This window comes from Anguilla rostrata, chromosome 7 (genome assembly GCF_018555375.3).
Source record: "Anguilla rostrata isolate EN2019 chromosome 7, ASM1855537v3, whole genome shotgun sequence".
NCBI classification, from domain to species: Eukaryota; Metazoa; Chordata; class Actinopteri; order Anguilliformes; family Anguillidae; genus Anguilla; species Anguilla rostrata.
In genome coordinates this window covers 29,491,041-29,506,889 of record NC_057939.1, presented here as the reverse complement: position 1 = coordinate 29,506,889, position 15,849 = coordinate 29,491,041, and the positions used below count along the sequence as shown (strand labels likewise).

Here is a 15,849-nt window from a genome sequence, read left to right as displayed (position 1 = left end):
CGACTGAGTGGTCATATGTTTTCTTGGACAATCCGTTTGTGAAATATACGCGCATTTGTGACGCCTGGGTCGGCTACCTTCAAAAATAGCTGTGCGTAATACCACACCTGTTGCTTACGGCGTTGTCGCCCTTTTTAGTACAATTTGGCTTGATTGACAATTCATTTATTCAGTAGGTGAGAGTATAAGCTTTCTAACGATGCATAACATGTCTGATTTTGCTTTTGGAATAGTGGTTTATAGGTCAGCGTAACCATAAATTTTCTCATCTGCCAATGTCTAAATAAATAAAATGGTAGGCTGCTCTGCGCGCAGCACGCAGGTCGCAAGTTGATATTTCGTCTTTTGTTTTGTTTTTTCTCAATGTCGTATTTATTATTTGAAATGTGTATTTATGTGTTATTATTCTATCTGTCTCTGAGGCGCTCTGAAATGTGCATTCTCTGCTAAGCTGAGCAATGGATTGGAACATGTGTCTGACGTATTGTTGCACGGTATACCTAAACTTCAGCACTTTCTCGGTACTTAAAAAAAAAAAAAAAAAAGAAACGGTTTTGTATTAGAATTTTCCGACGTTCGGTAGTTTCGAGGCAAATGTAAAAGCCAGGGAAATGTGTCTCCCGCATTACCGATTGAGAGGATGAAAAGTGTAATTTGTCAGAATCTTCGCTAGATGGCAGTAGCAACTAAGGTTGGCAAGTGTGGTGACCTGCGCTTGTGCATTCATTGTCGTTGATACAGCGCAAGCTTAGACTCAGTTCACTTCAGTAGCAATAGCTGTTCTAATTTGTAAATATTTTATTATAGGAAGATGCTGTATTGTTATTGAAATATGCTGTTTTTAGATCTATTTTAAAGTGAAAGACCTGTTTAAAGATAATTTACTTTACAATTGTTTAATTTTTGAAATATATTTAATATAGTTTTCTATGGTTTAGTGTTGTAACACTATAGTCCTATGCTTATTGATATGTTGAACAGGCTTCAACTTAAAGGTTGTTAATAAACCAGGTTTTTAATAAACCGTGAATTCGAAAATGAGATCAACCCTTGTGGACATTACGTTTATGATCTATTAAGGTAATTTCAGTATCGTTAGGTACCGAGTATTGAATCAGTATTGTTTCAGTATCAATTATCGTGATACTAAACCTGGTATCGGTATCAAAGTCAAAATTTTGGTATCGTGACAACACTAGTGTGACACCTTTTTTAGTTGCGGCATGGAAGCGCTGCAGCTGTACATACACACCGGGCCATCTAACTGTTACAACATGCCATCTAAGTGTTACGACATAGTAAAGGCCTTTACAGGAAGCGACCAGGACACATCCATGGCGACGCAACTAAGTCATCCGCCAGCGTCTCTTAGCACAAAATTGGCCATAAGTCATCAATATTTTATACAGTCATCATGATATTCAGTAGATATGTTGGGTGAAGGCATATGGTAATGAGGACAAAGCCATTTTAAAATCGCTCCATAGGGGGCCGATGGTGCCAATGCTTGGACCCCTCCCAGCGCCACTTGCGGCTTTAATTTTATTTAGTTTTCTCTGGCTTGACATCTTTATACAGAAATGAGACCCGGCTCTGCTCCACCTATACCCTCGGGTTAATGCTCTGTAAGACGGCTTTGTTCCGATCACAATGATATATTGATGAACTTGATGGCAATGTAAATAACGGTAATGTTAGTGATGTGAACATTAGTTTAGACAACGTTGTGCACAGTCAGTAGCCATCTCTCATCAGGTAACAATGCGTTAGCTAGCTAGCTAATGTAATTAACATAATCTAATGTCAGCTAACAATTAGAAAAAACGCTAGCTCGCAAACCATCTCTCGAATGCAACACTACCTTGTTGCAACGTTGCAATGTAGCTAACTAAAGGCCAGTTCAGATCAATGATTCGCAACGAGACTGGATGCAACTTGCAAAATTCCAAGACGTCTGATTGTAAACGTTCTAACTGCACTTGGCGATTTGACAAGGTGGGTCTTTTGAGACGCCAGGCAATGGCTTCAGACGCTCTGCAACTAACCAGTTCACACCGCTGCAATTTTCTCTGCAACATTCTAAAACCGTTTCGTCTCGTTGCGAATCATTGACCTGAATTGGCCTTAACGTTACCGTTATTTACATTGCCATCAAGTTCATCAATATATTATAATAATCGGAATAAAGCCGTCTTTACACAGACCATTAACCAGGGGTATAGGTGGAGCAGAGCCAGGTCTGATTTCAGTGTAAAGATGTCAAGCCAGAGAAAACTAAATAAAAGAATACAGCAGTATGGATTAGCGTTATTATTTTATTACGCTACCTCATATGATCCTTCAGCCTTGCCCTTGTTTTAAAAATATCACACAACAATCATTCACGAAAAAGCGTGCACGAGATATATAATTGTATGAGCCGCAGCGAATCCCGCAAATTCTTCTCTGCAGTGTAAAGATGTTCATACCGGGCAAAAGGTGGATAAAGAACGTCTGTGGAAATTGATCATCACTAATTCTACCCCAGGTCTGCTACAGCATTATAACCCGGCTCGGCAGTGTAAAGACAGCTTAAGTTAGCCTAATGTTAGACAATGAATGAGTATGTACATAACGTTACTTTTATAACAACCATTTTTTATTCAGTAAATAGTAAGTGATAATAGTTGGCGTGGCCCAGGTGCCAACTGGCTGACGTCACACAGGCGACACTGGTTGGATCCGGTTGGATCTCTGGGAAGTGAGGTCCAAAAACAAACCTGCAATTACTGCTTCTCGCCATTGGTACCGCCAAAGAGAACGAAACGGAAATCCTTGAGATTGTAACTTCAAGGTTTATCACAACAAAATGTTTGTTTTTAAAAAATCAGGCAAGATTAATAAAAGTAATCATTTTGCAGGGGACATGCTGCTTCTTATAGTGAGGTACCAAAATGTAGAAGATATCCATCTACAGTATATCCTCATGGGTGGTGCCAGCATGTAATAATCAGTCTCATAAATTAAATATAACTATGAAATATAATAACCATGGTGGCTATGGGCAGGGGTGGGCTCAGCCCACCCAAATGTGCATCTTGCCCACCCAATCAAAAGTTAAGAAGGAAAAAATTTTTTTTTTTTGTTCAGCCAATCGAACAATAGCACAGAAAATACCAGTACCGTTTCTAACTTCTGATTGGGTGGGCAGCCTACAGCCCACCTCCAAAGTCGCCCACTGCCCACCGCCTCTTCTCGTCGTGTTCCGGCACAATCACAAAGATGATGCAGTGTACTGCCGGTTGATTTAATTAGCGGTATTAATGTGATGAGAAGCACTTTGTCATTCAAATGCATAACACGCAATTCCTTGCACCCCCACACCCACCAGCCCCTCCCAACCCCCCACCCCCCCCAACCCCCAGTCGACCAGACTGGGTGACACCAACCCTAGTGACGCCACTGCGCCCAAGTTGCCCACCTATTATTTCTACCAGCCCACCCTAATATAGCAGGCTAAAACCAGCCCTGTTGGCAACTTAAATTAATAATTATATTAATTATTATTAAAATTACACATTAATAGTTCATCTTAACCAAATCATAATATCATATATTCAGCTCATACCAGATTAATATAAATGATTCAGCTAAGAGGTGAAGGTATTCAACAAAGTTAATTTGGTTAGCAGCGGCTGACTCAATTCAACACAAGAGTAATAGCAATACAGACAACCTTGTAAATATAATAAAGTTTATTGAACACAAAGTACCAAAAGGGACAAAGCACAATTCACTACAATAATGTACAATAAACTATATGAGTGCACGTGAGTGTGGGGAATGTTGGATGCCTGTGTTTGCATTGGGCACATGCACACAAGTATGTGAGGAGTGTTGTATGTTCTTCTGCGTGTGGGGTTGTGTAACGCCGACATGTTCCAGGACAACAAAGTAACAAAATGGAGTGTATGAATGGAGGTGTTTTTGAAGCTAAATAAAACTAGTGATAAAACAATGCGCAATGAAATGTACCAAACAGATAAAGGGTAACCTAATAGTTTTGGATGTGCGTTTTTCGAGATCAACATGCCGTGTTATGACCAGTTAGTATTTAAAATAGATCACATGCCAGATCTGTTCTGTGCGTGTCATATTAACACTAACGTAGCGCGGTGGATGGCTTAAAGCCAACCACAAGAGAATGGTAACACAAGGAGCATGAATTATTAAAACACAATAACTGTTAGCACCGTCAATGTATATTCAAGTTATGAATGTTGCTACATTCAGTCCTTCGCTAATTATGCTATATGCCCAGAGTTACAGCCTTACTTGAGTCCTTTGCTATGGGTTGGTTGTTAGAATGCTCCCTGGTTTCCAGTGCAAAATCCATAAGAGTTGTCATGGAAAAGTGGAAGCCGTTCGCCCTTTTCTGGTTCTAAGACACGCAGCTTGATCCACGTCTCAGGCCGCTTGCCTCGTGGGACTGCAGGATACATCGATCGTACGTGGCTCTCCTGGTTATTCGACCACTGCTAATCACGTAGGAGCGCTTCGGAGCGCCTCATTCCTCCCGTAGCCGGTAGCCAAGGGTATACGCTTCTTGCTCGGTTGCAGGCCTCGCAAACTCTTCCTAGCATGTGGACTCACGCGAGAGGGAGACGGGAGAAGGGTGGTGAGTCCAGGGAGAGGAAAATGAAACGGGAAGAGTGAAACAAAGGCAACCTTCATTTTATTGACGGTTACAAGTTTTAAAATTACAGTAAGCCAACATTGTAACTGGAAAGGTGTGATAGGAGGCGTGGTTAAATGAGTCACCCTTTGAGGTGGGCATATGAGCTTTGTAGTTTTGTGTCTTTTGTAGTCCATGGTACCTACAATTCCAATATGGAAATAATACAATTGGTACTGTATATTTTGACTTAATTAAGAACATTTCTGAATCCTCCCTCATTCCAGAAGTGTTGATATCTCTGAGATTCTACTATGTTTCAGAATTGTGATCTATATTTCTGAACTGCTTTCTACATGTGACTCATGTTAAAGTAGTAAATGCAAATAGCACAGTAATAATCTAACCCCGTACTTGTGGATTTTTTACACTGACTAGGATTGTGACTGAAACTTACATGTGACTTCACTGGTTTCACAGGCATCTGAGGATAAGTTGACACTGGCCCAGGAGGAACTTTTGGCAAACCGGACTCAAATGAGCAGCCAGACAGTACTGATTCACGATCTGAAGGCAAGCCACACAGTACTACAGCAGGATTCTACCAAGAAGGAGGAACGAGTCCAACAACAGGAGGAGGCCCTGAGAGACCTGCAACAGCGGCAGGTCTGCTTGTGTTTTTGGGAGACGGAAAAGTTTCACAGCGGTGGTATGATAATGTGTTTGCATGCATACGTGCAAATGTGCGATGGGCTAGGGCTGCAACTGATGATTATTTTTATAATCAATTATGGAATGTTAATTTGACAATTTTATTAGTCTATAATTAAATATTATGATAAACAAGTTCAGTCTTTCTGTGCAAATGAGTGAAATGTTGGACCACTTAAAGGACTGGACCACAGGCTAGGATGGGACAAATAACCATCAAGAATAAAAGCACTATAGTAACCAAGGTGTACTTGCATATTTGATTTCATACAGTGACACACATTTAGCATTTTCTTTATTTTTTTATTTTACACCTTGGTTACTCCAGTGCTTATTCTTGATGGTTCTTTGTCCCATCCCAGCCTGTTATCCAATCCTTTAAGATATGCTCTCACACACTTGCCATTGCCTCTTGGGGGAAACATTTTACAGTCCAGAAATTATTTTGGCAATGAGTGCGGTCCATCCAGTAACAGTGCAAAGAAAGTATGTAAAATTAGCCCGTTTGCTCTCCATTTTGTGCAAAGTAATGAGTCTACGACAGTGCTGACTTCAGATAGTGAAATTGCCCAGTACCCTTGTAACTCATAATTTCCTGTTAGACGTTTATCTAAAAACCTGTGAAAGTGTATAAATTGTATAGGGAAGCAGTGTTTGAAAATAATTTATTGTAACTGTACAAATGTATAGTTAAATAATAAACAAAATAATATTGATTTTCTGATTTCCATCATGGAGGTGATACCGTTTATTTTGTTCACCTAAAAGATTTTTTTGAAGATAGAATGAATCATTCACAAATAACCCACTCCTACTCAGTTGCAAGTTGGTGTACTGGCTTGAAGCTAGGTAATTGCTATTGCCTTCACAGAATGTAAGGCTACGTTTGTTAGCTAGCTAAGCTTCTACGACAATGTCATCCTACTAGCAAAGGGGCGAACCCTGATTTAAACTGTCATTGAATAGTGCAATTAAATATTTGCCCAGTCTACTGTAAGATTATGATAATAGTTTCTTGTTGTATTTTTTCAGAATGAGAACAGAATTGATTCTACAGCAGTGTGTGCTCATTGTTCCTACCACTGAGCGCTTTTGATATATGATCTGTGGGCAGTCAAAATGACGCTGATTTGAGTGCTTTTTTGATTGATAAGGATTTATGATCTACTTAGTTGACTAAATTGAATAATTGTTGCAGCTCTATTGTGAACATATCACAATATGTGTCTGTGAACTTTCTTTAGGAGAGAAGCCAGGAGGAGTTGCAGAAGGAGCATTTGAGGATGATGGAGCTGAAGGAAGAAAAGAGTAGACTAGAGCAGGCTGTGAACTGCCTAAATGAGGAGCTGAGGGCCAACACTGAGCGCAGCAACAAGGTAACTTTCTACCAGCACACCCATGTCACACGAACAGCCTGGCAGAATGATATGCATGTGTTTTCAAAGATGTTATTGACAAACTGTGCAGTGATGGGCAGGTCTGTGGTGTGTATTTAAGAGGAGTGATGTTTAAGGGCATGACTGAGCTGTCTGATGTAGCATGCAGTATTTCATGTGTGTGTACGTTATGTGGTGCACAGGAGCTGACAAAGCTGCAAGAGGCGAAGCAGCTGCTGATCCAACAGAAGCTCGAGATGCAGGGGTGTGTGGAAAGTTCACAGGCAGCACTGGAACAGGAGAGGAGGGAGCATCAAGCCACACAGGACAGTCTCAATCACCAAGATGAGGAGCTGAAAAAAGAAAAGGCTTATATTGAGGCCCAGCTGGTATTGTCACATTCACTGCTATCACACATACATACTGTATGTGCTGCACTCAATAACTGCAACTACACACATTCCCTTAAGTTCATGTAGTTCATCAAGTTCAAGCAGTTTATTTGCCATTTGTATAAAATGTATTGGAAGTCTTAGTAATGAGCCTGTCATCATTTGAGGACATTTGAAAGATATAAAACACATGAACACCTTAGACAATATACAATAAAAAATAAAAAAATTCTGTAGTTAATTAAGTGTTGTGGTGTTGCTGAATCAAATACCAAACAGTATCAGAGTAAAACCTGTCTCTGAATCTGTTTGTGTATAAAATTTTGCTTTGCCTGTCTATCTGGGTTGCACTCCAAGTGGTAGTGACTGATGGGAGCAAAGTAAACGGGCCATTTCTCAGATGGCTAGGGTCTGCTACTATCTTCTGGGCCCTGTCACGGCACCTAATGAAACAAATGTCACCTATGCAGGGCAGCTCTATACCAATAATTTGTTGTTCTGTCGCACAGCTTTATCAATTTTCAATCCATGTTATAACAATTTCCATCCCATACCATTATGCATCTAATGAATGCTCTCTTTTGTAGATCTGTAAAACCCTACCAGTGTCTTAGCGGTAGGGTTGTCTTTGGGAGTGGGCAATGCCAAATGCTTTTTTTTTTATGTGCGATTCGCCACTTAGTCCACCAATCCCGACCGACAGCTGATTGGAAAAGTTTATGGATGGATTCACCTGATGGAGTAGAGGGGAAAACAGGAGACGGGGGGGGGGGGGGACGCCCGATAGGCAGACGCTGACCAGCAGGGACGACAGATAAAACAGACAGGCGCGCACACACACACACACACAACCAACAAATAGAGATGTCAACATGAAAAACAATGTTAATAAAAATAATAATAAAAATAATAATTATAATAATTATACAACAACATATAACATCCTAGAACATAACATAGGTGTGTGTATTCCAGTCTGTTATGAAATCAGCAATAATCTCCTTGTTTTAGTGACATTAAGATCAATGTTACTGTCAGTACACCACTAAGTAAAACTTCCTTTCTATAATAGACTTGTTGTTATTCTGTTGTCGTCCTATCTATGTTGTATCATTGGCAAATTTAATGATGCAGTGCTGTTATATTCTGCAATGCAATCATGAGTGCAAAGTGAATATAAAAGTGGACCAAGCACACATCCCTGGGGCATACCTATATTCAGAACCATTGGAGATGAGGTGTAATTATCAGTTATCACTACATGTTCTCTCTGTGTTAAAAAGTCAAAAATCCAGTAGCAAATAGAGTGTCTTAAATCTAAATCTGTTAACATGGTGGCTAGTTTGTTTGGAACAATTGTGTTGCATACAGAACAATAAATAAATTGTAACATGGGCACCGTGTTAGATTCTCTGTGGGAGAGAACGGGACGTCACCTATATCGTTGGGATATGCCCCCTTTAGCTTTTCACTCAAACTCCTTTACAATATGCAAGAAAGGCAATTTCCACTGTTAGGGGCTTTGACTGGACATTAGCAATACAGGTGGCGTGCCTCCACAGATTCAAAATGTGTGTGTGTGCGCGTGTGTGTTTGTCCGGGGGGGGGGGGGGGGGGGTAAAAGGATGCTTATTGACATTTCCTTCTCAAAACTGAATATCCTCACTATTAGCTGATGGGGCTACATTACATTACATTACATTACAGGCATTTGGCAGACGCTCTTATCCAGAGCGACGTACAACAAAGTGTATAACCATAACCAGGAACAAGTATGACGAAACCCCTAGAGAGAAGTACCGGTCCAAGTGCAGGGAACAACCGCATAGTTCAACTTGGACCCTGATGGTTAAACTGATTAACACTAACAACGAGAACGGCAACAACCCAATCTATGGAAAAAATACAAGTAGTCGTTAAGACAGTTAATGCACCTAAGTCACCTACGAAACAGCTGCCTAGTTACAACCCTAAGCTTAGTCATTTACAGGGGGGAAGGGAGGGATGGGGAGAGGTGCAGCCTGAAGAAATGAGTCTTCAGTCGTCGTTTGAAATGGGTCCGTGTCTCAGCTGTTCTGACCTCCACAGGGAGGTCATTCCACCATTGTGGGGCCAGAACAGACAGGAGACGTGTTCTGGAAGTGCAGGTGCGAAGAGGGGGAGGTGCTAGGCGTCCTGAGGTAGCAGAACGGAGGGATCTGGCTGGCATGTAGGGTTTGAATATTGCGCTATGCCTGGTGGTACATAACTGTTTAGCGGAGGGCCCTCAGGTGGTTAGTCCATGCTACCGCAGTGTGGTTGTTTGTCCTGACAAGGAAATGGTGGTCTTTAATGAGGGGGAGATGTTTTACAGCTAGACAACCTGCATATAGTTCCAGTATGTTTATATGGAGACAGACCTGTGTACCCCTCCACAGGCCTCTCACCATCCATCCCTCCCACATGGCCCCTCATCCCTGGTTTGATGTTGTGATAACAAGTTGATGCGTGATAGGGCCCAGTTGGAGAGCATTAGTTTGTCCATGGGGTCAATGCTTGCCAACACCTTTGAGACACACTTCAGCCTGCATGTGCTGTCCTGTCTGGGGTGGGCCCTCAGGGTCAAGAACCACTTCTTATATGCAGGAGACCCAATGGCACAGCCATCACTGCTAAGGCCGTGAGGCCTAGGAGTGAAACCTGTATTCTCTTCCCTGGCTGGAATTTTTTAAAACGTGTGTAATAATGTTGGGCATGTTAATTTCATTCACATCTGGCATGAGTCTACCTTGAAGCCAAGGAGTTAGGTGCATTGGTTGGTTGTCAGTTTGCTTTTCTCCCAATTTATCACCATGTTTAAAGGTCCCATGTCATTCTGTTTTCCATCAATTTTATATTATTGTACGTAGTCTATCAAATGTGTTTATGAAGTTTAAAATGTCCCAGTACATTTTCTTAGGTCTCAAAGTGCACTTATTTCATAAATGTGACTGTGTAAAGCTGGACGGGGCATGACACGTTGGTTCTTGCAAAAAGTAACGATTGAGGTGTGCCATTAAGCGCCTGTCAGAGCAGTGCTGAAAACAGTATCGATGACAGCCAGATTACTGATGAGAAATCAGATAATTTTAGACACTTTGCTTGCAGTGGCTTTCAATTTTTCATTTTCATTTTCAATGAATCAATGAAAATCTAAACAATTTAAGGTGTGCATTGCTATACACATATTTATTTATTTTCTGGTTATCTGTTGTAGTTTATAACAACAGGATTGCATAAAATGTTAGACTACTGTTACCTGGTTCTGAGGTACACTGCATTTACAAAAGTATGCAGACACCCTTTCTAATTGGTGGTTTCAGCTATTTCAGCCACACCCATTGCTAACAGGTGTATACAATCAAGAATACAGCCATGAAATCTCAATTAATAGACATTAGCAGAAGAATGGGTCTCAGACCCTGAAGAGCTCAGTGACTTTCAATGTGGCACTGTCATGGGCTACCACCTTTCCAACAACTCAGTTTGTTGAATTTCTGCCCTGCTAGAGCTGCCTCAGTCAAATGTAAGTGCTGTTATTGTGAAGTGAAAACATACAGGAGCAACAACAGCTCAGCCATGAAGCAGTAGGCCACACAAGCAGAACAGAACCACCAAGTTCTGAAGTGTATAGCGAGAACAATCATTTATCCTCTGTTGCTACACTCACTAGAGTTCCAATCTACCTCTGGAAACAACATCAGCGCAAGAACTGTTCGTCAAGAGCTCCATGAAATGTTTCTATGGCAGAGCTGCTGTACACTAGCCTAAGATCACCATGCGCAATGCCAAGTATTGGCTGGAATGGTGTAAAGCACACTGCTATTAGACTCTGGAGCAGTGGAAATGTGTTCTCTGGAGTAATGAATCATGCTTCACTATCTGGCAGTCTGATGGACAAATCTGGGTTTAGCGAAATGCAGTGTGCCAACTGTACTGGCCCAAATTTTGCCACCTGTAAAGTTGAAGAGGAATAATGGTCTGGGCTGTTTTTCATGGTTTTAGACTAGACCCTTTAGTTCCAGTGAAGAGAAATCTTATTTCTACAGTATACGATGACATTCTAGAGATTTGTGCACTTCCAAATTTGTGGTAACATTTTGGGAAGACCCTTTCCTGTTTCAGACATTACATTACATTCATTTGGCAGACGCTTTTATCCAAAGCGGCGTGCAATAAGTGCATACCGAAGGTCATTGGAACAACTACAAAACACTGGTCCAATAAGGTACAATACTCATTTTGTAACAGTTATTCATAGCCATGAACACATGAAGTCCAGTTCACACAATAAACATTACTCTCTGACCTAACCTAGGCTAAGACAAACTAGGAGGCATGACAGGCTACAACATCAAGATAATGATACAAAGTACAATATATGTGCTGGATGGAGGTACATGTAACATGAAAGTGGCACAGGAGATACATGTAACATGAAAGTGCTATAGGAACGAAGTAGATGGATTTAAGTGAAAAAATTATCCCAGATTGGGAGTGCCCCACAGAGTGGTGATAGTTAGTCCAGGTATGGTCTGAAGAGATGAGTCATCAGACCACGGCAGTAGATGGGCAATGACTGAGTGGCTCATAGAGGAACAGGGAGTTCATTCCCTGTGGAGAAGCTCTGTGGTAGGGACAAGCAAGAACCATTCAGGGGGTGCAAGTCGCCCTGCTGCAGCAGAGCGGAGTGGTCAAGATGGCGTGTAGGAGCTGGCATGTTTCAGCATGACAATGCCCCCGTGTACAAAGCAAGGTCCATAAAGAGATGGTTTGCTGAGTTTGGTGGGGAAGAACTTGACTGGCCTGCACAGAGCCCTGACCTTTACCCAATCAAACACCTTTGGGATGAATTGGAATGCCAACTGCGAGAGCTTCCATCCACTACACCTACCCTTTTCACTCGCTGACCTCCCTGCCCCCCAATTCCCTACTTTAAATAATCCTGTGCTCCCCTAAGCATACGTTGGCCCAGTGTGCAGCAGTACCCCTTCGGTTCAGTCGCAGCTCGTCATGCTTGTACAGGTCACCCCTGTCCCAAAAGGAGTCCCAGTGCCCCATAAACCTGTACCCCTCTTTCCTATGCCAGGTTTGTAGCCATGTGTTAAACCTCCAAATAAAACTTTGCTACCCTCTGCTTGCACATGGTACCGGTAGCATCCCAGAAAAAACTACAATGAAGGTTCTGCTCCTAATCTTTTCTGCTAGCTCCATAAATTTGTCCAGCAGAACCTTAAACCTAACCATACCTTTGTCTTTGGTTCCTCACTGGATCCTTCCCCACTCAGGCCAGGAGTTTGTCCGCAAGCTCTAGGATATCTCCTACATGGGCACCAGGCAGGCAACACCACTGTATGGGATTCCTACAAAGTAACAACACTATGCTGTCTATTCTCCTAATAATTGAGTCCCCCACTATCACCAACTCCCTTTTCCGGGAGGATGTAGCCATCTTGGTGTCCAGTAGCTCATCAGTCCTCCCACTCTCAGGGTCAAGGGCCAGGTCGAATTCCTGCAAGGGCTGGAATTGGTTGGACTCTGTCGCCTCTGTGTGGTGTGCATGCCCTTTTCTACACTTGCGCACTATGGTCACCCAACTGTCTCCCTGCCTGCTCTAGTTCTCCCCCCTTCCCAGCTGTAGTGTCCACACCATTTCCTTAAAGGCCATGCTACTACCAATTGTGAACTGTGGATTCCAGCAAGCTAGCCCTTGAAATCAAGGATCTTGCTCTTGGGGTGCTCAACCAATCGGCAATGGTGGCTGGCAAACTCCCCCTGAAAATCGTTTTCCAGAAGTGCGATTATCCTGCAATCCTCACAGCTTTGGCCACATTTTTACCCCATATCAATCAGCCTATTTCTCCCTTAGTCTAGATTAAGTTACTGCCAAGATGGAGAGACCAAGACCACAACTTAAAAATGTGTGGGTGGCTCCAGACAATTAGCAGGAGACACTGAAGAGGAAAAAAAGGACTTTTAACTGTTATTAATTCAACACTTAACTAATGTTAAGTGTTGAATTAATAGCACAAAAAATAACAAACCAGGAATATGGAATCAATTGTGAACTTAGCTAGCTTTTACTTAATTACAAGAACTGAAGGAATCCTTGTGCTAGGTAATATTTTTATTTATATCTCAGGACAAAATACAACCAAAATTTATCCAGAATCAGATTATAAAATCTACAGCTCACGTTAGCACATATCAATAAAGGCAAATTATCTAACTACAGTTGCATTTTGCTCCTGGGAGGCAAAAAACCTCACCAACTGAACCAACCTTCAGTCAGCAAGGTGTCCAGATTAGCTAACCAGCTAGTTTTCTAGCCGAGTGCTTAACAGAAGGGAAAAAATGTGCTAATTCCCCTCCTGCCCCTTAACAGCAACAAAGAATTTCACATTAGCAAAACAGTCTTACCTTCCTGACAATGTGGGTTTTAAAAAATTCAAACTAATGTCAAATACATACTTGAAAGCACAAAACAATCCTGTAACAAACTTTTCCAAACACCACCAGACTCCTTCCCCTCACTCTTTCCACCATGAACAGGAAGTGCGTGTCAGACACGAGCAATTGAGCAAGAGCAGCAATCAAGAGCAAGACCCTAAACCTAAACCACTCTCCTTTCTGTTTTTGATGCTACAGCAGCATCTTTCACCTGAGGTAGGCTAATATATGAGTTTCGACAAACTGTACAGAATAATCCTTTTTAAAATCGCTGGCAAATTCATTTGCCCTGTCCCTAACTGTAGTCTTAATTGATAAATGGCATCGCCTTGTCTCCTCAGTAGCAGTGGAGTGTCCAGACAAATTATAAAGGTGGGGCCCAAGCTGGGCACAGAATTACACAGGGTGAGCACATCTATGGATAAACACCCCACCCCCTTCTTATCACAGTTAAAATTACCTTACCTTACAGACTTCGAATAGGAAAGTTGAATGCCACACATAGATCCCCTAAAGGGAAATATTCTGTCGAGTCTTTTCACACATGACTGTTCTGGATAGATCAGGCAAGGCAGGTTGTCTATTCATTCAAACTGGCTAAATCTAGGCCTGCCATTAAAAGTATTGATATCAAAATGACGCCAAGTTACTGTACTACAAACAATATAAGCTATGCTATGCTAATTTATCCAGTTTTACAGTTTTCTGCAGAGCATTCCAGTCGCAGGCAGCAGCGGATTGAAATGATGCAAGACCGAGGGAGGTGTTGGTTTTGGGAATTTTTAATTGGATATGGAGTGAGGACCGGGTGTTGTGTGTGACAAACATAGGTTGCAGCAGATGACATAAGTAGGGAGGTGATAGACCGAGAAGGGTCTTATAAATGAGAGTAAGCCAGTGAATGTTACGACGGGTGTGAAGGGAGGGCCAGTTGACCATAGAGTAAAGCGTGCAGTGGTGTGTTTTGAAGGGAGCATTTGTGGCAAACCAGATAGCAGAATGGTAAAGAGTATCAAGCTTGCAGTGTACCTTTGCATGCAGACCTGTATGTTATGTCACCATCAATCATTGCCTCACAGAAGACTAGAAATGAGAGGGCTGCTCATGAGACATCGCCTTCATATGCCACCATCCACTTCAAACACAAAACTCATTATCAACCTCTCATAGTCACGTTGTGCATTGATAAATTTCTCTCTGTCTCCCTCCCTCCCTCCCTCTCCCTCTTCAGGAGACAGAGCTGAAAGCAAAGGCGGAGCTTGTGAAGTGTCATGAAGAGGCGAAGTCCAGACTGTCAATGCAGGTGATGGCACTTAATGAAAACATGGCCACACTGAAGCGCGAGTGGCAGAGCAGCCAGCGGCGTGTTGGTGAGTTGGAAAAGCAGACTGATGAACTGCGAGGAGAAATCGCCGTGTTAGAGGCCACTGTGCAGAACAATCAAGATGAACGACGTGCCCTGTTGGAGAGGTGAGCTGGCTATTGGCATGCCAGGTAAAAGTCATCTACTAAATATGCAAGGATACAAAGATATGTTTGCATAATTTTTCCAAATGGGAGCCCCAGTGGGAAGTATCTTATACTCCTGACAGATGATACAATTGAGATGTTACTATTCAAGTGCAATCTAAACCTGAGGAATTTTGTCAGACAGTGTATCCAGAACGTCTCTGGAATTACTATGTTGCATTTCAGGTGCATAAAAGGCGAAGGCGAGATGGAGAAGCTTCAGGCCAAAGTAGTGGAGACGCGGCGCAAACTGGATGATACCACGGCTGCCATGCAAGAGCTGGGCAGGGAGAACCAGTCCCTACAGGTTGGAGAGACTGACTGATCAATGATGTGACTGCAAATACAGCAGTCGCTGTTAAGTGATGACATGTCTGCCCCTGCAGATAAAACAGTCCCAGAATCTGACGCGCAAATGGGCAGAGGATCACGAAGTGCAGAACTGCATGTCCTGTGGGAAAGGGTTTTCCGTAACTGTCAGGAAGGTAAGCACCTCGAACACAATTTGACCATACTCACTCAACACATACAGTTTATCAATCTTCCAATGATCATGGTGTGTTGAACCATCTTCGTGAATACAACTGTACCGTCTTCATTGCCTTTATAATATAGTTTAATGAAGGCAATCTGCTGAAACAAAGCAATTTGCTGGATCATTTGAATCTTTTTGCCTTATCTAAAAACATTGAGTGCTGACCTTTCCTGAATATGGTTATCCATCCACTCCCTAGCACTC

General features: G+C 42.1%; 1 protein-coding gene across 8 annotated transcripts in view; it reads left to right on the top strand.

The window, feature by feature from the left end:
* The window catches only part of eea1 (early endosome antigen 1), a 278,859-nt gene that overhangs the window by 256,557 nt on the left and 6,453 nt on the right, over positions 1-15,849 (top strand). For all 8 annotated transcript variants that reach the window (XM_064341907.1, XM_064341909.1, XM_064341904.1 and 5 more), the window contains 6 exons: positions 5,135-5,320; positions 6,610-6,741; positions 6,945-7,130; positions 14,833-15,071; positions 15,297-15,417; positions 15,497-15,595. In XM_064341907.1, coding sequence (XP_064197977.1) covers positions 5,135-5,320; positions 6,610-6,741; positions 6,945-7,130; positions 14,833-15,071; positions 15,297-15,417; positions 15,497-15,595 — 963 coding nt within the window. The remainder of the gene's footprint in view (positions 1-5,134; positions 5,321-6,609; positions 6,742-6,944; positions 7,131-14,832; positions 15,072-15,296; positions 15,418-15,496; positions 15,596-15,849) is intronic.